The 22,460-nt window shown below is 45.7% G+C and overlaps 1 protein-coding gene across 4 annotated transcripts in view; it reads left to right on the top strand.

Annotated features, from left to right (window-relative positions):
• The window catches only part of LDLRAD4 (low density lipoprotein receptor class A domain containing 4), a 411,417-nt gene that overhangs the window by 250,222 nt on the left and 138,735 nt on the right, over window positions 1-22,460 (top strand). For 2 of the 4 annotated variants that reach the window (XM_069620817.1, XM_069620818.1), the window contains exon 2: window positions 15,358-15,943. The exons of the other annotated variants lie outside the window; for them this stretch is intronic. In XM_069620817.1, the coding sequence (XP_069476918.1) occupies window positions 15,877-15,943 (67 nt within the window). In that variant the 5' untranslated portion in view covers window positions 15,358-15,876. The remainder of the gene's footprint in view (window positions 1-15,357; window positions 15,944-22,460) is intronic. 4 annotated transcript variants of the gene reach the window in all.

Raw genomic sequence — 22,460 nt, 5'->3', positions numbered from 1 at the left:
TGCACTGGTTACCTGGCCACCCTCTGATCTCGGGCCCAGGTCCACTCCCCACCTGTCGCTCTCCTGCACTGCCTTCCTGGCATCCCCCGCACTTAGTGACTGTTTTCTGTATCCCTACGGTCCCACTTCTAGCACTTCACTTCAAGCTCCAAAGACTCTGCGAATAACGAGATAACTGGACTCTAAACTACAAAGCGCTATCAAGCATCTTCGAGCAAATAAAGCCCCTTAAAGCGGTCTCGCTAAACATTGACATCTTGGAACCTAACTCCAATGGAAGAAAGGACAGCTCATTCCTACATGTCAATTCAATGAGGCCCAAAAACTACTTTACAGCGCAAAGGACGAACTAAAACATTTGGGGCTCGAGCTTACTCTAGCAACGAATGCGACGCTGAACCAAGTGGATGAAACGACGGAGGAGAAAGCGGTAAAAAAGGAAGATTTGCAAGAACTACACGAAACCATAACTCGCGTAGTAGGAGATTCTCCTACACTAGACCATCACAGGCCGCCCCAGAGAGAGTAACTAACTTTAGAGAGTAGAGAGGGGAAAAAACAACTAGAGACTTGCAGAGGAGCTACGACCTAACACAGCTGCGAAAACAGAAAAAAGACAATTCACCTAGTCCACCAGATAGACATCAGGGGAAAGAGGAGCAACGACAGCGCAATCCCAAAGAATGTCAACCAAAAGAAAAAAATTACACCACCTACCGATACCAAACAGAAGTGGAGCCTTGGAGAGAAAGCTCCTCGTAAGTCTGACGAAAACAGGGATTGGTTCGCGAAGCAAGTAAACCAGCTAAGAACAAAGTAGCCACTATACAAGGCCACCAGCAATCCATCTTGGCACCACCTAGGATCAAACGACATATCTACACTATCATTGGCATCTTGGAACACGAGGGGCTTTGCCCATTTGACTGTGAGAACAGACGTGCAACTGTCTGAGTTTGATGTACTTTGCCTTCAAGAGACATGGCTCATTAACAAACCCTGCTTAGATGGTTTTGAACTAGCACACTTCCCGGCACAAAAAGGGCAAAAAGGCAGACCACGATCGGGCCTAATAACAGCGGTCAAGTCAGGAAGTTCCCCATCTTTGACCAAGGTCTTGAAGAAATCGGAATTCATCTTGGCATCAATAATTTCATGGTCAACCCCGATCAAAAGCCCTAACAAAACACAGATGCTAGAGAAGATCCTGGTCCTTAATATCTACTGGAACCCTCTGAGAATCCAGAACGAACAACTTATGATGGAAGTGGAACGGACAATCGACTCAGCCGTAATAGAAGAGTGCATCAAACATATAATGATTGCCGGAGATCTAAACATCGATTTACTAGCCAATAAGAAAAGCCCATGTGGAAGAGCTGCTCTGTGGTCAAGCCTCATGAAATCTAGAGACCTGCATAACCTGCACCTGATAAATAGCACAGAAGATATCCTCATTCCAACATGGGAGAGAGAGAGAGGGCAAAGAGGCGGTCATTGACTAAATCCACGTATCCAGAAGTCTTCTAGAACATTTTGCGTCCTTCAAGGTTAGAAGAACGGAAAACAGTGACCACAGCTTGCTACTTCACCAGTGGCAGACAAGCTCAAAAGAAGAACCAAGATCGACGCTGCCTTTGGAAGCAGACTCGCAGGGTATTCATATTAGTTTATCAGATAACGCAATCAACGCCCTGATGAAAGACTATTCTGAGCGCTCCAATTATGGCATCCACTTAGCAAAAAACATAACGGATTACTCTCCAGCTCTGATAGTCCACAGAAAGCCGGTAAAAAAAGACTTCAAACGCCCAGTAATGATAAACCACGCTTTCAACCAACAACTGGTGGAAAAGAGGAATTTGGGCAGAAAACTAAAAAGAAGAGCAAACAAATCAGGCTCAGAAATCGACTTAAAAGATTTAGACAAAGCTACTAAAAACTACCAACAGTGGCTCAGAGCTAATAGATATCAGAGAAACCAAGAGGATGCCGAACTGATGCTACGCACAATCTGCAGCAAAAAAACCAAAGGACTTTTGGTCTCTGATTAACGGAAGAACAAAGGGAGAAAACCAGCCGTTAACCAGCGCAGTAGGCGAATTGAGCTGGGTGAAACATTTTGAACAACTTTATAAAGCTCCCCTGAAAGTCCCAACATGCATATCTACTGATGACAAAGTAAAATGGAAAGTTCCAACAGACCAAGAGTCAATTCTCAATAAAATCAAAAAACTCAATGGCTCAAGTGCGGCAGGACCAGCCGGCATCGCCAACTTCGACCTTAAACAAAAGGCTGAAAGTTGGTCCAAGTTCATGGGAGAAGTTTTCAAGAACTGTAACACAGCCTCAACCATTCCACCATCTTGGAAAAAGGCGACCATGGTGCCCATCTTCAAGAAAGGTGCAAGAGACAACCCGAGCAACTACCGGCCTATATCATTACTAGACTCGATAGGCAAACACTTTGCAGCATTTATCTTGGAAAGCTTCAAAAGTTGGGTAGCCCTCGGCAACATGACGGACCCGCTACAAACATGCTTTGTAAAAAACTCAGCAACGACTGACAACATCTTAGCTCAGAATACCTTGAAAGCCAAAGTAATGGAAACACCCCAAAATCTATATGGCCTTTATCAATCTAACAAAGGCCTTTGACTGCGTCGACAGAACTGTGCTCTGGAAAAAACTCAAACAGCAATTGTCCATCTGAAATTTTGAACCCCATCAAGGAGCTGTACTCTGACACGTCGATGTGCGTGCGCCTAAACCAACAAGGCCTCCTGTCATCCTCGATAATAATCGAACAAGGAGTAAAGCAGGGCTGCCCATTTGCACCAGCCCTTTACAACGCATACACCTCGGACTACAAAGATCAAGAGGCAAAGGCACGATCCTTCCCCCCAAGAATAGGTGAAGAGCAAATATCGAGAATGATGAACGCAGACGACATCATCCTGCTCGACCAAACGCCTATAGGCCTCCAAAGGCAATTGACGAACTTGGACTCCTACATGCAGGCAAAAAAGCGCCAAATGAATCAAGAAAAACTAAAATTATGATTTTGGGAAAAGGCGTGAGCAAAAAGGTGAAATTCACATGGAAAGTACGAGAAGAAACGCTGGAAGCGGTTGAGGACTTTAAATACCTCGGCATAACACTCAATAAAAGCATCAAAGAAAATCCGATGTGTGAGACCATTCTGAAAAAGCTATACCTGCTAATAACACAGACCAAAATGCTTTCCAGAAAGTATGGCCGTTTCTCACTTGCCCCAGTGCTGACTTTCTACAGGATGAAAGTCATCCCCACCTTAACGTATGGGGTGGAAGCTATGCCTTACATTACATCAAATTTTTGGCTGAAAGTAGAAGGATGCTACTGGCGCAAAGTCCTCAATTTACCACAATCGCAACCTGTGGGAGTAATCCGGAACAAACTTATTCTAAAGTCACTAAACTCGATCATAGCACGGAATGTATTGATGCTATATCGCAAAATGCTCTCACCGAACTCCTCGATGATACTTAAGGCAGTTGAACAAGAAATGAGAGCAGGGAAGTGCAAGATGCTCCAACAATGGGAGTAGAAAATCATCTCCCGTCTTGACTGGGCAGGTTGTACTCGAGAGGATCTTATTCACACCCCGGGAAAAGTTAAAAAAAGAGTGATGGAGAGAGACTGGATTCAAACTATAGATGAAGTCCAGCTAGTAAAATCAATAAAAAACAGCCCAAACAACCCAGTTAAAATGAATCAAACGAGAACATATCTACTGAAGTGCCCTTCCAAGAAGCTCCGTGAAAGCTTTATGCGGATCCACCTTAACATCGCATACACACGAGATACTAGAGAGGAGAAAACAAGCCACCACCAGCCTCTGCCGATTCTGCTCCCAACCAGATTCAATCGAAACCTTGAAGCACCTACTTCTAACATGAAGAGGTGTAGACGAAACTCGTTCTCATCATCTGGGGCACTTATTAGGCAAATTTGACTTTGTGGACGATGAGGGGAAATTGAACAATTTGATGAGTGGGGAGAACACTAAATGGACAATCGCAGTTGTGGGGTTCTACGAAAGTCTTGGCCTTTTGAATCGTCAGGACCAGGACAAAGTAAACAACACAACCAGAGGAGAGGACGCTGCGATGAAATAAAACTGCATCTCCACTCAATCCTTCCCATTCAACTACCCTTCTCAAAACAGCAGAGGCTGGCAAGATCCGGACCTTGTAATTTCTCTACACTCGGGAACAATCTTGTAAAAATTCTTTTTTTTTAAACAATTAAATCAAGTAAAAAAATAACATAAAAAAAACTTCTAGCACTTGACACCGGACGTCTGCACTTACCCTTCTACTTGCCACCTGCTGGCCGTACTTTTACTTATTGTTAATATTGTCTTATCCCAAGTACTGCATTGTCCTCTCCGCTTCCCCCCCGCACTTCTCCTCCGTCCCCTGCCCATGCACTTGCGTGATATGAATGACACCTGGCCTAGTAGGATCGTTGTCCATCCTCCTTTTGTTCCCCTCCCTTGCCTCGTCGCGCCTTGAAACACTTGTGTATAGGCGCGTTATAAATGCCATATCATATATCATGTTTGGCAATCCGATTTCTATGCTGTACAGAGACGGGGGGGAAGTATGTCTAAGCCAACCCTGCGCTCTGTTTTCAGGAGACAGGAGGAATTTAAATATTTTTGGAAAACGTACAATGTTACTATCTCCATTTTCAGCAGGTTTTCTCACCAGCCAGTTCAGAGGGGGTTAAGACTGCCCCCTTACGCCCCCCCCCCCATCCACATAATGTTTTGGAAATCTGAAAATGATATGGTATTGCTGGTTTTACTGGTAGCCTTGTCTGAGGAATTCTACCACCCAAAGAATGGGGTTCCCTACCAGTTATTCGGTGAAGCCGGTCCATGTGCCTCCATTTCTTTCGCTTCTATGAAGATCGCAAGTGCTATGAACACATTTACATTGCTCATATGTCATGAGGGGGTGCTTATTGGAGACCATCTGCGCCACAGTCCTGCTCCCACATGAGCGAGGGAGAAGTACATGTAACTTGTTTAAAATGACACACACAATGTGCAGCGTGTCCTGCTGGCAAGACACTCTGGAGCGAGGTTGTCTGACACTCAAAGATATAATAAGCATTGCTGGATGACAAATACGATTTTGCTTTAAGTATTTGCAAACTTGGGGGTGAGTACTATAAATAATCGAGGGGCAAGCCATGCCTGTGCAAAATGTCCATCTGACCATCAGCCTCACTAGCATTTGCCTGCATAACTGGAAATGTAAGCCAGTTTATCTGTTAGGGCAACTTTTGATATTTTTGTTGAACAAGCTTCACTTTTTTCTTTTCATAGAGAAAAAATGCTAGGGGTGCAGGGAGAGGAATCTGATGTGATGCAGGAAGAGTACAGCGAGCCTGATCCAATGAACGTTGATCCCTTACTCTCCTGTTTGGAATCAGAAGAGGGGGGCACATTTTTTTGAACATTGAAGGGGCGAGTTATGGAGACAATCTGCCTCCTCCAGCAGATGTTGCTGCTACAGAAGTAGTGGGCTGGACTGGTGGTGATGATGGGACTGGTGGTGGGAAGTGAGTCCTGCACCTGGCACGGTTACAATGGAGAGGACACTACCAGATGAAGACAAAAGTAGCGCTTGGGGCTGCTCAATGATTGTTCTTGAGGCCTGTCCTTCAAGCCTCTGCTATGCAATCATCTTAACTTGCAAATGCCTTGCATGTGCAGTCTTGCTCATTCCACCTGTATCTTCTGTATGTGTCAGCCTACGTCCCACAGTCTGGTATGCCACAATGTTAACCTTAAAATGGTGGTCAACGAATGACTCCAAAAGATACTCCATTTTTTCTTTCATACATTTTATACGTCGGTCATTCTGGGTGTACTGAAGTGGTAGAAACCCCTATGCCAGAGATGAGATTGAAAAGACTATTTGCAACCCTAACAACCAGTGTCAGTGGTGGATGTACAACTTGTGGTTATTGATCAACATTGTACTACTTTAATAACCAAGATTTGTATATCCCCAGCAATTGCAGCAGCTACTGTTTTGAGTTTGAGACATGCAACCTTTTCCACTGCAACTTCTTCTTTCCCTCCCACATTTAGCCTTTGACTCTATGGACAACTTCATTGGTGATGCCTTTTGACTAAAACACCAGACACTGAACCCTTTTAGTAAAGGTGCTGTATGCCTGCTACCCCCGATCACCCATGACCTCCAACTATTTTCCGGAATCCCCCCACATTTTCTTTCACACCCCCACACTCCAGTGTGGGACTGCATACATTTAAACAAGTTGGCCTAGTTCACATTTCTCCTCCGGCCCACTGCTCACAGTGTGCTCAAGCAGGTGGTGTGTTGCATCACACAGCTAATCATCCTGTCATTAAATGGCCACCACCGCCTCCAACAATTTTTCCAGCACCCCCAAATGTGTTTCTATTCCCCCAAAGTTATGGCAAATAAATTCAACTGGTTGTGTGTGAGCACGCCGTCAAGTAAGCATTCCCAGTGCATATTTGCAAAGTAGATTCTTGAGATGCAAGGCAAAGAAAGTGAAAACTCTCCATAGAAATCCTAAAGGCTAATCTACCTTTCTATGAAATGCAGATTACCTTTGTCTTATTTGCACAAATAGAATTATAGTCTGAGCGCTGCCTAATATCACCCGTACTAAATTCTCACCTATAATATTAAATGCACAACATGAAGTGATGATTTCTTTCGAAGTCCAAACTGCCCTACCTAAAAATGAAAGCAAAATGCTTCAGATCTGAAACCGCACCAGACACCTTGAGTTTCCTTTCCTTTTAAATGTCTCTCCCTACAACTATATGCAATGAGCAAGCCCAAAAAGCCCTAGCTAGAAAAGGAAGTGAAATGCCCCAGCTCTCCAAGAGCATCATACACGGGTCCACGCCCACCTCCTCCCTCTCTCTCAGAAAGATTCCCTCGGACTGCTCAAGAGCTCCAGCAGCTTCCCTAAAGCCAGGCGAATCTGCCTGCCCAAACTCATTTACTTGAATCTCTTCAAAGTTTGGGAAATTTGGCGTTCACCGCATACAGTAAAAATTCAGATGATTCGGAAGTTGGAAGAATAATTCTGCCCCGGTTTACCCAGGAAGGACATCTCACCCCATGAAAACCTGGAAGTATTTGTTATTGACACACTCTGAAAAATCTTACACACAAACAGGGGTTTCTTTTCTCAAGGCTCATTGTTCACCGATACAGAAGAGAGCACCCAGTTCAACTGGTGTTGGAATTTTAAAAAAATTGTTTCATTTCCTCCAAAAAGCTTGATTGGGGAAGCAGGTCGGTGTACCTAGTGGTTGCACCAAGGAAAGTGGTTGCATCGGTGAAAGCTTTGATTATTCGAAAAGAGGGTGGCATTTAGGTTGTCTCCTTATATTACAAAGCAAAAGTAAGTAAACCCGATTAGTGATGGGTTGTTAAAGAATGGAAGATTGACTTTGACTCCAGACACCTTGGCTCTGAATGGAGTAAGGATGCAAGTTAATGCTTTTCAGTCAAACCTACCGTAAAGATTCACATTGCACTTTCCGCCCACATAACCGTGGATCTGCTCCATTCTTCCATTTTATTATTGTTGGAAGACCACGTCAGCATCGGAGCACCAGAACCCTGGGGCGTCGTGAATCTTTATTTATGTCGCATAATCTGATTCAGTGAGATAATAGGATGAACTGCTAGCAGAGGGGCACACCACATTTGTAATCAGGTTTTTTTTCTCTCCAGAAAAAGGGCACTGCATCAGCCTGATTTTAAAAAAAAATCACAGTAAAAGTGGCAGATATAAAATAAAACATGCCTACATTTTAAACTATACCATCAAAAAAAAGCCAGAAATCTGGAAATAGAACTTGCCCCGTTTCAGAAAAGCAATGGTGTTCTGTCAGCGAATCAAAATGTGTCCTTCAATGTCCCTAACACACCCGGAGTGAGTCCGGCCATAATTTCATGAAATAAAAGGACATTCCGCATATAATACTAGCTTTGTGCTTTCCGTTGTGAGAGGTTTTGTTTTGTAAGAACTACTCACCCCAGCACTACTGGGGTCATGCGTTTTACTTTAAATATGTGCATGGATGGCGCAAGAAGACACTATACTAAGTTCCTTCATGCACGGTTTTGTGGTGTCTCTCTTATTGACTGAAGAATTGGAGGAGGTTACTCCATCCGGTTTTTTGACAGGTCTCGAGGAATGTTTGAGCTTAGTACCAAAAGGTGATAAATCGCCCTAATAGATAAAGTGACTGCTTAGTCAATTCTTTTCTTGACTTAACAGCAGTTGTCTTATTGACACATCTTTAGTCCAGGCCCTCAGGGGTTCCTAATTGGTGTCATTCAATTCAGGGGACGGTAGACGATGCGCTGCGAGCGCGTCTGGGCCGAGCCGCCTCCATGGATGGCCAAGAGCTGGAAATCTGAAAAGATCTTCACCCAGTTGTACATGCCATTGGACCAGTGATGCCATTGTTCAGGAATCCCCATTTTACCCCTCACATCTCATCAACTCTTTTGACAAGTAGCGTGCTGGGTTGAATTATCCTTGCGCAAATTGGGAACCTTCCAATCATCTGTACCAAAATGAATCGAGAAGATAAAAATAACCCACAAGAAACTAAACGGCCGCTGTAACAATGGATTTACGTTGTGTGTTTTTGCTCCACTGCAGCGCAGAGAATGGTGAAATGCCTTTTTGTCATTTTGGTTTTAAAACGGAGCATTTGAATACAGTAGCACGTCCAGCAGTGGCATTTTGAAATCATAATACCTATACTAGAAAATACAGTTCATCTAGCTGACAATTGAAAACTAGAGGGACATGATTCTGTGTGATATTAGTATTTGTAAAAACGCTTTCTCTACAAGATTGACCAAATGTGGCCATTAAAAACTGTTTGTTTATAGTAGGGGCAATATTCCTCTATATACTTCCTACTTTGCTCTTCCTCCCCCTTAGTTTTAAACACTTTGCCATAAAATATATATTTTAGGTCGACCCTGTTCGGGGCCGTCTTTTATAGCAAGGGTTTTTGAAACGTTGTCGCTTGTTACAGGTTTAGTGTTGACCCTTGAAGCAGTCTTAGGCTCTGGTCCACTTTCAGGATTGTTGCATCATAAAGGGATGGCAAGATTAAAGGGGCGTCTGTTCGCTGTTTGATGGTCCATGAAGCTTAGCCATGTGTGCAAGCCCCTTGGCTCATAAGCAGTTTTTGCAAGAGCTCAAGCAAGTCCCTTCTGCATTTCAGATCTAGAAATTGACATGTTAAACACAGAAGAGGAAGTCTGATCACGTGGGTACAGACCTCGACAAGGCCCCTGCCCTATGAAAAGGGAAGAGTAAAACATGCACTGGGGATATATATTGCTGAATATTGAATAACGGCAACAAGACGGTGCATTCATTTCATTGGATTGGAGCCCATAATGCATTGCAAGGTCGTTAATGGAATCGTTTAAGTCATTAAATTGCTCTGGATTTTAAGACTCTTGAGTTATGGCTGCATTGAATTCCCATGAGGTCATCTGGTCTAGCCCAAAAACATATGACTAGGGGGACAGAGTGTGGCAACTTGCAAGCCCGAAACTGCGTGAAGGAGTGATGTAAACACTCAATTTAAATGCAAGTTTGGATTTGTTGGAGTGTAGGGAAGAATAATCCCAGGGTTCTCAATGCAAAATACCGTTATTTCTTTTTTTAATAAAAGATCTGATTTCAAGCGGCGCGTGGGGGGGAGGAGGTTTGAGCTAGGGGTGGGGGGGTTGAGCTTCAACAAGAGATTACAGATTCCCTGCGTTTAGGAAGAATGCATGTGTGCGCCAAGGTATGGTCCCGAAGCATGGTAACGGGTGTAGTCTCTTTTGGAGGCTCTACAAAGGTAGTCTGTTTTCTGGGTGGGTGAAAGGGGTTGCTTGTGACTTTGCAAAGGTCTAGGTGCTGCTGGGAGACGGAGACGGAGGGGGATGGGAGGTACTCTTACCCCTATAAAACCAAGGGATGGGGAACATAAAGCCAAGGTGCGGAATACAAACGGAGATTTAGATTGCACCCTAAATTGAAGTAACCGCATAGATCAGAGCTCCACGTCCAGTCCCGCGTTGCGGAAAGTGGGGTTCGCTCACGATCATCAGGCCTGTTCTGTTCCTTTACCCGCTTCTATGTATCTTCTTCCCATGGCAATTTGAGGAAGCTCAGAGGATTGCAGCAGAGTTCCATAAACCTCTTAAAATGTGCTTTTGGAAACTGAACTATATAAGTCCAGCGGAAAACCGAAAAGGAAATTCTGCTGTTAAACCACAACGAAAAAGGATTGGCCACCAAGGTGGAATTGGAATTACCCAGCTTTTTCTTTATTGCATTTCAGCATATTCCAAAATAACTAGTGCCAGCAACATGACTCAGTGGGAAGCGTGTGTACCTAGTCAAGGGGAGTTTCCACCATAGTTTAACGTGCAGGATCCGAGTTTTACGTACTGGGCCTGTCTGATCGTCTTTTTTCTTACTCAAACACTCCTAAAGGCAGAGGTGGGGAAATCCTATTTTGAAGTGATGTGAATGGCACTTATGGGAGAGTGGTAGCAAGAAGGGGGGAGAAGTTTAAGGTCTTAAGCAATATTAAAGAAGCCAAGCAGTCGGCACTTACAGACAAGTTTACTAGCACGAGAAACCTCTCTCGCTTGCTTGAATGTCATGAGTGAAGCAAATCAAACCAAGAAGGGATTTCTTGAGGGTCACTCGTTGGAGGCTGATTTTTTTTTCGCTCAAAGCTATTGAAAGCATTAAACAGACGTGTCCCTGGTGTGTCTTTATGCAAGTGGCTGGGTTTGCCTCTGAAACCCATCCCGTCATCCTCGGAACTGTAGCCCCATACCAGAAGTCTTGCTCCGCTCAAGGAGGTCCTGACTCTGCCTTATACTCTGCTTCAGGTTCCTACAGCACGCAAAGGTTCCTCTGCTGGGCGCCAATAGAGTAGGCCCGTAGAACCGCAGAGCTCCCAGAATAAATATCCACCACAAAGTCGTAAAAATGTTGATGAGCGCCTATAAATCCAGCCTCCCACATGAAGAATGGCCTTAATACCACAAATAGTATATTTTCATGAACATTGACCCCAGCAACATAATTGGATGGCAGTGAGGCTCAGTGCAAGCTTCTCGGTTAGCTTTCAAAAGGTCAGTGCTCGGGTACTTTCACGCATGATGAAAGGAAGGTATATCGTGCCTATAAAGCGGAGAAACAGACGGGGATGGAATCTCATTGACTCCAGGAATTCAATTATTGGTTTCTTCCCTTTGTCCCTAGGGGATACACTCCTTGACTGGGAGTGTTTCAAGATGAGGTTATTTCTGCTCTGCCTTTAGCGTCTGCTGAAATGCTGATTCCTGAGCAGAGGGACAGTGTTTTGTTTAGTTTTCGTAAACGCCATGCTATCATGCTATTTAGCAGTAATAATTTCACATCTCAAATTGATCGACATCCATTTGTGCACCTCTAGTGTTCTAGATCTCCTTTAGGTGCCTGATGGCTTGCCTTTAAGACCTGAAAATGAGGGATCATGCCTGAACACTAAAAAAAAGGTAACTTTCTAACACATGGCTTATTTGTAGCAGAGTTGTTTACTATCCGTTCTCTGGATGCATTTTGACTATTATCCAGCCACTAAATAGACCTTCCTGCTCCGTAACCACTTTGGCAGGTGGATTTGCTAAAGAAACCACATCATCTGAGATTTTAGCTGCATCCTATTACAAAATCTTGTTATTAATTATCAAGAGCTAGTTGCGTGCAATTTTTATTCGGGAGCAAAAACGTGTGGACATGTGATGATTGTATAGCTCCCCCCGATACACCGCTCCCATAGCATGTTATCCTCGTTTCGCGTCTCATATTAGGCCATTAATCATGAGTGAAAACCTAGGAAACTAGCCATGTCTTTGGTGTATTGGTGGACAAGGAGATGATCCGTCATTCAAAGTTAAGGAAGTGAGTTTCACAGATGTATTGGCACAGCCCCATGAGCGAGGGTTGGCGGTTCGACTTCCGCTCGAGGCCTGATGTTGTTTAGCATATTTCTAATGGAGGCCTAGCTTGCTTTACAGAACTTTATTTGAGGCCTTCCCTAATGTGAATCACAACTTATTTTGATATCTATGAGAGGGAGAAGGTTTGCGGTTGTCAGGGTTTCACTGGGGTAGGGGTCGGGACGGTTGTTTGGGTGTGGCTGAGACATAGATTGAAAGCAATACTGACCACCCCTCAAACCTTTAGGAAAAGAGGCGCGCTAGTGTGTAGGCATTGAGATCACACAGGAAATGGTGAGGTGGTCGCGCCACAGTAAGGGGAATTATGGGCTGTTGTAGCTGCATCCAATCTGCAGCAGTTTGCATCAATGGTGTGGCCTGTAGTATGGGGTGTTTATTTAACATGTTGTTTTAAGGCAGAAGTTTCCCATGCTGTGTACCTATTTGTGTACAATCTCTCGAGCGTATCGGTCTCGGGGCCTTTTGGTTTCTGACTTTTGGTATGCCAATTTCCTATACTCATACAATTGTCCCCATGAGTCCGAGTTGTCTTGAAAACAGCCTTACTTTCATGTTTAATACATTCAGTTGTTGGCTACGTTTTGGCAATCATTTTAACATTGTTTTAAAAAGTCTAAATCTGAGCGTCACAATGTTCAACTGGTGTTTCTCAGATCTGCAAAAATATCTTCAAACAATACCTGCCGTTTCAATTATGCTCCGAATCACAGAGCTAACGTCTCTTGCTGTTCCGAGGGGCTCCTCGTGTAGTTGCAGCAAAATGGGCGTCTCTGTAGCTGTGGGAAACCAGGTTACGCAGCAAACATTTCTCCCAACCCCAGAACTAGATTGGCAAGCGCAACAGAAAGCAGAACGTGTGTTAAATAGACCAAAATGGCTGCCATGCAGGCTCATTTGGAAAGGGTCTCTTGGGAAATGTAGTTTCTCTACCAGAAACTGTATTTGGAAACTCGTGGATTTATGTACAAATAATCAATAAAAAATCAAATGTCTCTGCTATGCTCAAAAATGTTGTCTAGATTATTCATCTACTTATACTGGATCCAAAAGTTAGGTTGCATTGTTCCTGAACATCACACTCTAATGGGCATTGTTTAATCCCTTTAGGAATGAAAACAGTTCTGCCTGATAGTGTTGCTTGCCTACTCCATTCTATCGTTGTGCAATGCCTGTCCCTTCACACGAGAAGTCTCAGCTTAGTGTGGCTGCTAATGACTCGTGCATCATTTGACAGCAGAAAAGTAGCTTGCGCACCAATGCCTTGCACTGCTTGCATATGCCTCCAGTACAGCCCCTCGCTGTCCCCTGCCATTTACTAGACCTAGAAAGCAGTTGGGGGTGGTGGATGTGAGGGTGAAATCCCTCAACCTCTCCTTTTGATAGATACCTTGTCGCAGGAAGCCATTCCTAACTGGACAAATAATACCAAGGCCTTGTGTAGGTCTAGTCTCCCCCTAGTACCTTCCTCTGCACCGAGATGTCAAAATATCAACAAGAGCAGCTGGAACAGCAGAGCTCAGAACAACGATTCATGCAGACCGTAGTATCCCAAAAGCACATTCTTGAAACATCTGTAAGCAAAAATGGATGCCTGTTCCATCCTACCTCTCTGCCAAGGAATAAGGCACCCTTCCCCTGGCCAGTAACAAAACAAGGCCATTCCTGAGGTTTCGCACTTGGGCCCACCTCCCCTGCCTTCCCCTCCGGTTGTACTAGGCCTGGCATGGAGGCTCTTCTCATAGACAGAAAAACATACACATAGCAAAACTCAGTATGGAGACATTTCAAAGATTTGCTGCATTTGAACCAGCTGCCCCAAAGACCCAGAATCTAGTAGCTAGTGGCGAAACGTTGACACCGAGACCGGTTCCCTGTGGGAGCCTGCACTTTAGGGCTCTGTTTCTCTTGGAAAATCTGCTTTACACGCAGATCGTGCTTCTGAGGCTCTGTTCTTTTCATGGAGGCCCTTGCTCCTCCGTGGGCCCTCCCTCTTTCAGGGATGACTTCTTCTGGAGGTCCTTCTTCTTGCAGAGTGCCGCTTCCACCCGAGCACCTTTATCGCCCCAGACTTCTGCTTCTCCGGGACACGTGGCTTGCTTTGGTAACATTGCTGTGCCTGGGCAGCCCATCTCATTTGATTCATCAAGGAGACATTGTTTCCCCTCAGAGGACCCCCTTATGAAAACACCAACTCCGGAAAGGCTCCATATGTGGCCCTCGCTGCTATTGCAAACGGCGCTTTTGGGAACTGGCTTGGTTAGGAATCACTTTTTCTTTGAGGGGTTGCACTTGAACATAACTGTGATGTCTTTGTAACCCACCCGTGAGAACTTTTGTTGATTCCAGATTCTAGTTCGTTGGTGAGTGAGACGGAACGCTTGCGCAGGGCGGGCTGCTCAGTTAAGGGTAACTTGAGGGCTGCTCAGTTAAGCGCAACTCTAGGGCATGGCAAGGGTCCAGTAGAAATTAAAGGCTGTTTGCTTTCAGGAAACACCTACACTTCCACATTTGAAGTCCACACAGCACACTGAGTTAGTATTTGCCTAAGGTCACACACCATGTAAGTGTGGATTGCAACTGGAGTATGTATGTGATTGCATTTTGTAAACCGTGAATGTGGGTAGTAGTGCGTTTGTTTTATATTGAATTATTAGCACATGGTTTGCAGCAGTCTGTGTGTGCATACGATATGATTCAGCTATTTATTGGTTTGAGTTGTAAAGGGATTGACGAGGAAGACGAGGTCCGGGGGCCGCATCCTGTGCCTCCCTTCCCCGCTGCAGGCCGCGCCATTCCTGTGGGATGATGTTTGCTCTCGCGTCACTGTAGCTGTGGAGAAGAGCAGGCGAAAACAACACAAAGCAGAGCTGTTTCCCAGTGTGGTTTATACAGGATGACATCGACAGTTTCCAATGCAGACTTTATTCAAAAGAGCATGTGTGAGCAACTGCCAGCAACTGGAGACTTTTGGCAGCGAACTGAAGGGAGAGAGAGAGAGAGAGCGCGAGCCGGGGGAGGGAGGGCGAGCGAGAGAGCCTCAGACAGTCTTGACTAAAGTAGTGTGGAGTGTGTTTGGGGTTTGGAATGACGCACATCATGCTGTATCAGAAATGCGGAAGAATTAAAGGCATCCTTCGAGTGTCAACTGCTCCTGGCTAGAGAGGGCAAGCGGCGAGGCTGGACTGCGCGTTTCTCAGGCTGGGCGCGCTTTGTTAACCCTTCTCCTTTTTGTTTAATGCAGTAATCTGAAGTGGCCACAGGATCGGGTCAGAAGAGAACATTTGGACGGGAGTTCCTCGCCCCCACCACACTTGACATTTTTTGGGCGCATGTTGACACCATGGACCTGAAAGGATAAAATGAAGGGAGTTTACGTGTCCAAGCTGTTTCCTGCGTCACTTTTCTTTTTTTCATTTTTGCCATCTATTCATTTAAATTGCCTGGCTTTTGGAAGACCGCGCTACTTCATCACAGGATATATATATATATAACCTTGGATTTGTGACCTGCTGGCACCCACCTCTGCGGATGGCAGCTGATGGCTGGGAGCCCCAGGTGGTCTGAGACACGGACCGGCGAAAGGAGCAAAGCCGCCGACGACGCCGCCGCCCAGCTGTGAGCGTGCTGCAAGGAGTGAGCTTGCCGCCCCGAGGCCCGCACCCCACCGCAGCCAGGCCCCCCGGCTGGCCGAGCGCCGCTCTGAGCGCCCAAGGCTCATGGGGCACTCGGGCGCAGGCACCCCTTCCCAGAGCGCAGGAGTATGTCCAGTAACCGGCTGAACAGCACCACACTCAAGGATGCCCAGCTGAAGGACTTGTTGGGAAAAGGTATTTGCCTTGTTTGCTTCTGTGTGTTGTGCTGTTCATTGCCTCGATGTGCTCGTTGCATGTACAGTTGGATTGTATTTTGCCGCGTGTGCTCTTGCGCTGGATGGGCATAGTGGCTGGTGTGCAGGGAGCACAAGTTGCTGCAGTGAGGTGGTGATGAGCGAAGATCGAGAGGCATGAAAGACCCGGGCAGTGTATCTGAATACCTGCAACAACGAGGCAGTGAACACAAAAACATGTGTTTAGTGATGATGTAGATAGACCTTTACCCCCCCCCCCGATCCCCCATCCTCGTTCGCCACACTGCTCCACACCTCACTTGACGCATACTTTTCTCTGTTCGAATCTGAGGAAAAGTGTGTGGCAGCTCCACACATGCTTGCAATATCCGTATTTCGTCCAGTGTGCATGCCTTTTACACAATGATATTCACTGTGCATTCAATTCCCCCTCCTTTCCTGGGTTCCCTGTTGAGTGCAGTGGCCACGATTTTGTTTCGTCGAAAGCCACCAACCCTACTCCATTTCAAAAGCACACTTTATGTGCAGGTTTGACTTGTTCGGTGTAATAAGACTCCTAGTTCACCAGTTTCTGCACAGTAACCCTCGCTGTTTTAACCAGTGTTTGGTCATTTACCACCCTAGTGTTTCCTTGATGTATGCTGCATGCCTCTCTGTTTTTACTATTTTGGGCTTTTGCCCGCCCTTGTTTCACCAGTACATGGGCTGTGGCCATCTCCACAGTAGTGTCTCCTTAGTGTGTGTTCAATAACCCCGTTCATACCTCGGTGCCTCACACTACTGTCATTATAATAGCGTCTCTTTGGGTCCCTCCCAGCTTCACCAGCCTCTAGTGGTGAGCCAGGTTACGTCAGTGCCCGTGCACTCTTTGTGGTTTCAAGAGCGGTGCACAGATCACGAGTCAATCGCCATCTCCTTCCACAAGCCTCAACTCGCCTCTTTGCCACTCAGAAAGCGGTGCAGTGGCCTTGGGTGGTGGGATCTCCAGGCTGCATGGGCGCTGTTGCTTGCAAGGGCTTCATGTACCACCCTGTAATCCTGTTGCCTAAGGGGTCAGGCTGGATCTTCGGAGCTGACTCCACACCCAAACTTGGCCAAGTGAAGCCCTGCAGCGGTGCACCAGGTTCCCCCACGAGCGCTGCCACTGCATTGGGATCTGTTGATCTGAGCTCTGTCACTCTCTATGGACCATCCTGGTAGAACAGAAGAAAACATTTGAAGGGTACCACCCCTCCCCGAATCGGGAAAAGGTGAATGTAAGAAAAAGGGCCAGAGCCAAACTGCAGCCTGGTTTCATGCAGCATTTAGGAGACCATTTGAGTCCCATGCGGGGGTGAGTGTGTGTCTGGGTCAACGTGGAGAGGTTTTTGTCAGCGTGTCAGAAAACAGGGCTGCACAAGCTGTTGAGCGGACAGTGTTGCGCGGACTCTTGGAGCACCACCAGGTTACATATTGATATGTTATGCCGTTTACATGGTTGCAAGCCGGTGTGTAACTTTTTCCATTGTTCTGCTCTCCTCCTGGCATGAGAGCCACATGCCTCTCCAGCAGCGCGTGCAGCTATGCAGTATGCCTCCTCCTCACTCCTTCCCAATTGCCCGTCTGTAAAAACGTCTGGGTCATGTTCAGGGAACGCCTCCCGCTGCCCTTACTTGGACAGTCTCCTTTTACAGCACATCCTTGTGTGTGTGTGTGTTGCATAGCTGCAGCCCGGGCTCTTTCTCCAACTCTGCTGTGCTCTCTCTTCTGCGCACTCCTAGTGAAGCATCTTTCCCCCCAGGGCGCTGTCTAACCACCTCCAAGTGTGCTAGTAGGCAGGGGGCTGTATGGTGACCAGGCCGTCACACTTTGAGACAGAACTTGCAGGTTTAAACGTAACTGTAAAAAGAACTAGAGGAGAGAGACTAACTCTTTCTAGTAGCTACTATATGCCCATGTTAGCATGGTTAGAAACCTTGCCCTTGGGAGAGGCCATGGGGGATTTCCGATTCCTGCCCTCAGGGCAGGGCAGAAGGATTTTCATGTCAACTCGGTCGTGTTCAGTTAATTGTCAGCAATGGGGGTGGGGGGGTCTGGGGATAGGTTTTCTTTGGTGTGAGCCTGCAACAATGCTTTTGTGTCTGGTATTGTGCTGTTGTCAAGCAGTCTGATGCGTTGGAAGTTTGTTATTGGAGCAGTCTTCTAGGGGTTGTTTTTTTTTCTTTCCTGTTGAAGCCTCTTTTTGTGAAGTCTGGAGGACTTGCGTTTGTTTTCTGAGCAGAGATGCTGGCTATATCGCGATTCAAGAGCGGGACGTATGCAGCGGCCCCGGTCGAGTAATCGGCATAGAGTTGAGCTTCGTCTTCTCGTCTTGGATCCTTTTCTCCAGACTTGCTGCTGTTTGCTCTGTACATTTGACTGCGATTACTTTGGCTTCGAGACAGCAGGAAGTGGATGTTTCTAGCTCCACATTCAGTGAGTCAAGTAAAGGGTAGAAGGTACTTGACAGAGAAACCTACACAAGCATGTAGATGTTGGCTTCAAATACATTTAGTGTGTTGTGGCAATTTGTTATCAAGAAACAGCAAAGCAAACGCCGGTTCCCATCCGGTGAAGTGGCACACCGAGTAGAGCGCTCGCTTTGACATCCGTGCAGAGCTTGCTAACCGGCGGGGCCAAACTCAGCCTTTCATCCTTCCGAGGTTGATAAATGAGCACCACACACCGTGGGTAATAATAAGCAGCGCTCAGATACCCGAGGTTCGCTATATAAATGCCAAATTATTATTATTATTATCCAATGAAACCTGCGCGTGTACTTTGTAAGTGCTGGACCCGTATGCATGTAAAATGCCATAACCGACCCATCCACCCCGCATAATGAGTTAGACCACACAGTTTGCAAGTGTTGGCAATAAAAGGCCGTAGGATTTTATTGTTACAGATATGGTTATGAAATAATGACAATAATCACATAGCCATATGATATCATACTTTTGGGCACCGGGTCCAGAGGTTACCCCCTTTTGGCCCGTGCCGCCTTTCTTGTCCCACGACTTGTTGTGGACACCGTACAGTGCCCTGTACCTCTTTTTCCTTTGTTCTTCTCCCTTCTCTTCTAAGGTGGGAGGGTTTTGCGGAAAAGGAGGAAGAAATGGAGGACACCGAGTTCAGTGTACCTGCAGCCTGTTTGAGACCCCGTTCAGGGTCTACAAACAGATTGTGATTTTCTGTAGAGCTGCAAGCTCTCTTAATAAGACCCAGGGCAGGCCCTGGGTCTTTGAAGTGTATCTATTGGGGGCTGACCCAGGCCGGCAGAGCCGACTGTCTGTCCCCCCAGGCAGGGGGGGGGCTGTGTTCCTGCTCTCTCAGCCTGCCTATGTTAGATCCGTAGGGTGCTTAGCACCCTGCTGCTCATTGGAAGGGTGAGGTGATTTTCTCACCTCCCCTTCCTTTGCTTTGTCCTGGAGGGAGGCTGCTGTCTCCTGACTAAGTGGTGGAGTGGAGAGGGGCCAGGTCCGGATAGTGGGGGAGGGAATTGGCCCTCACCCAGGCTTGCTGGATGGTACCAGCAGTTACCCTGCCTCGCTTTGGGAGGCCCTACAGCATTACCCAGCCATGTAGTGAGTTACCTCTCTGGTGGGCGTTCATCAAAAGGGAAAGCAGGTCAATCTGTTTTTCTGATAATACCCAGGGTTAACACAAAGGGCAAGCGGAAGGAAAGGTGGGGGGCTGCTAAGGCTCCCTTATCGTGTGATCATCTGAGCTTTACCGGAGAATCCAATTCCATGCTCTCAGTGGTCGACTGAACTGAGGCATGGCAAAATTGAGCATTCTGGTCTTGCATGATGGTTGCGTGAAAAGAAGTAAGGAGTGCAATGCTGTATGCCCGACTATTCGAGAGATCTCGACTACATTTTTTAAGGTGCCCTCATTTATTATATTTTTGTCACATTGTGCCACTTTATGTACATAGTTAAGTGCATATATGTGCTTCTTCGTCTTCTGCCAAGATTCTATGGGCATTGAGTGTCATTTGCTTATTTTGTAGGTGGTTTTATGGTATTTTGTCGTAAGTGATTCTGAAAATTGTAGTAATTTGCATAGCCCTAAAATCCCACAACTAACATAACTTTGGAATCACGGTGAGGAGATTCACAGCTGTGAAGTTGTGAGCAGCTTCTTGAAGGATAAAAGCTGATGGTTGTGAATGGGGCCGGTATGTGAAATGAGAATTTCCTCCAGCCATAGTGTTTTTAAATTTGGCTTGTACAAGTCGTTTTTCCTTTGTGGACCGCAGCTCCTGCCAACAGATAAAGATAGTCATCCTGCATTTAGTATATGTTCGCACATTGTCATGTAAACATAGTTAGTTTGGGCTATTAGGTGAAGCTCATGCGCCACCTATAAGCTGAAACTACTGTATTGGAGTACAGGTAGGGGGGAGATGACCTGTGATGTGGGACACACACACAGCTTGTGGGTGTGGTTTGGTTATTTACCCACCCACCGATTGCCTATGTTAATCTCTCTGGTCAGTCCCACCGATTGCCTGGCAGTCGTCCTAAACCAAAACACATCCTCCTGGGATCTCTTTGAGCTTGCCATTTCGAGCTCTAAAATCAAACTTTAGCCCTGCAGCATAATTTTTAAGCAGCCTGCTGTGAGTTATAGGCGTAATTGCTGCTGTAAATGGCTATTGTTGTAAACATTTTTTAACCTACTGTGTACCTTGACGTATATCTTCCTTGCACTGAAGTCTTGTTAAAAACAAGCACAGAAAAAGCCAACAGTTTTGGCTTCAGGTATTAGATAGGCATTTTTACTGCCCTTATATGCCCAGGTGATCAGGTCATTTCCCAACTGTTGCCATTTTATGGCCAGGTAGTACCAGTAGTTCAGAGCCCAGTAAATGCCTTTACCATACCCACACAAAAGCCCAAACTGTTGGCTTTTCCAATGCTTGTTTAAATAGTGTTGGGGCTTTTAATTGAATCTGCCATATTTTTTAGTTTTAGTTTTTTTGTTTTCTTGGTTTTATGAAACAAAAAAAAACCTTAACAATCTCCAACAAACTACCTCCCTCACTCTTCGATATCTCACAAGAGACACAATACATCAATCTTCCATACATTTAAAATAGAAAAAAAGCACAATTCAGAACTTTTTTGCAAATGGTCTTAAGTGGTTTCCCATCGTAACTCGCTTCCTATCGTAACTCCTTACAAGGTTTAGATTTTGCTATGCGATTGCACCCCTTCATAGAGAGCTAAAAAACAAAGAAAAGACCAACCATCGGCCCACTAGCCGGGCACACGCGACACGCAAGTGTTTTCTCTCATTAGTGCTCGCTATACGTCTGCTTACCACCCACTCTTTCGTTAGGGTTTAAAGATCTCAATAATCAACCCGACTAGAGTAAAAATCAGCACTGGCTTTTCTCCTAGGTAAACCATATACCACCATTCATCTGCTGTCAAGGAATCTACTTCCCTGACCAACTTCCTCATGTGGAGGGATCGCTGATTCTTCAAACCCACACATTAAACTACCAAATGCTTCAGGGATTCAACAGAATCTTTTTGTCCACAAAATCTACTGGCCAGATCTGAATCATCTATTTGCTTTCGCGCTCTCAAAAAACCTCCTTTGTGGGAAAGAGGTTTAGGTGCATTCTCATGAATTGCTCATTATATCTTCTACATGGGAACTTAACCAGATATTTCGGCAATGTTCTCAAATCTCTGCTTTCTCCATTGTATTCTCTCATCAATGTATATGTATTCCTTTTTGTCTCAGTCGTTATCCAGTCATCGTTTATACAACGCTTGACTCAATTTGGGTTCATCATTAAGTCTTCTACAGTGAACAAGGCATTTAGCACGTTTGTCTTTCCAGTAGTCTGGTGGCCATTCCCTTCTTTTATCCTGTAAAGTCCCCAATATATTTAGGCGGGGCGCATCCGCTTTAAGAAGGGGCTTGCAATACATGCTTAACGACTTCCATAGGCTTACTGCATACATGGAGTACAGGCCCAACTCAAAAGGAATCGGGGCGAGGGGCTGCCTCCTAGGAAGTCTGAACAATTTATTCCAGAATAGAGTTATTCGGATTTGTCCTAACGCCCTTCTTACAGATGGGCACAATTATTGCCTTCTTCCAGGAAAGCGGCACCTTCTTTTTCCTCATTATTAACTGAAACAGCCCATATGCAAAATCTACCCATTGTTCAGGGTTTTGTCTCAAAATACTGTTGGTGAGGCCGTCTGGTCCCAGGGCTGTAGAGGTACTTGGGTTACCAATGAAACCCAAGATATCATTTTTTTCACATTTCCATGACCACCGGCTACCAACGTTGGAGCCAATATTGCATTCCCGAGGCATCTACACAAAAAAGGGTTTGGAAGTGGTCAACCAGTGTAACCCAGGACGCAGTGCAGATGGCGGGAGTGGCTTCTTCAGCCACTCCCGCCATCTGCACTGCGTCCTGGGTTACACTCTGAGCATTGATTAATTCC

The sequence above is a fragment of the Ambystoma mexicanum genome, chromosome 5q, assembly GCF_040938575.1.
Source record: "Ambystoma mexicanum isolate Mex_15411 chromosome 5q, UKY_AmexF1_1, whole genome shotgun sequence".
NCBI classification, from domain to species: domain Eukaryota; kingdom Metazoa; phylum Chordata; class Amphibia; order Caudata; family Ambystomatidae; genus Ambystoma; species Ambystoma mexicanum.
This window is presented reverse-complemented; position numbering and strand designations above follow the sequence as displayed.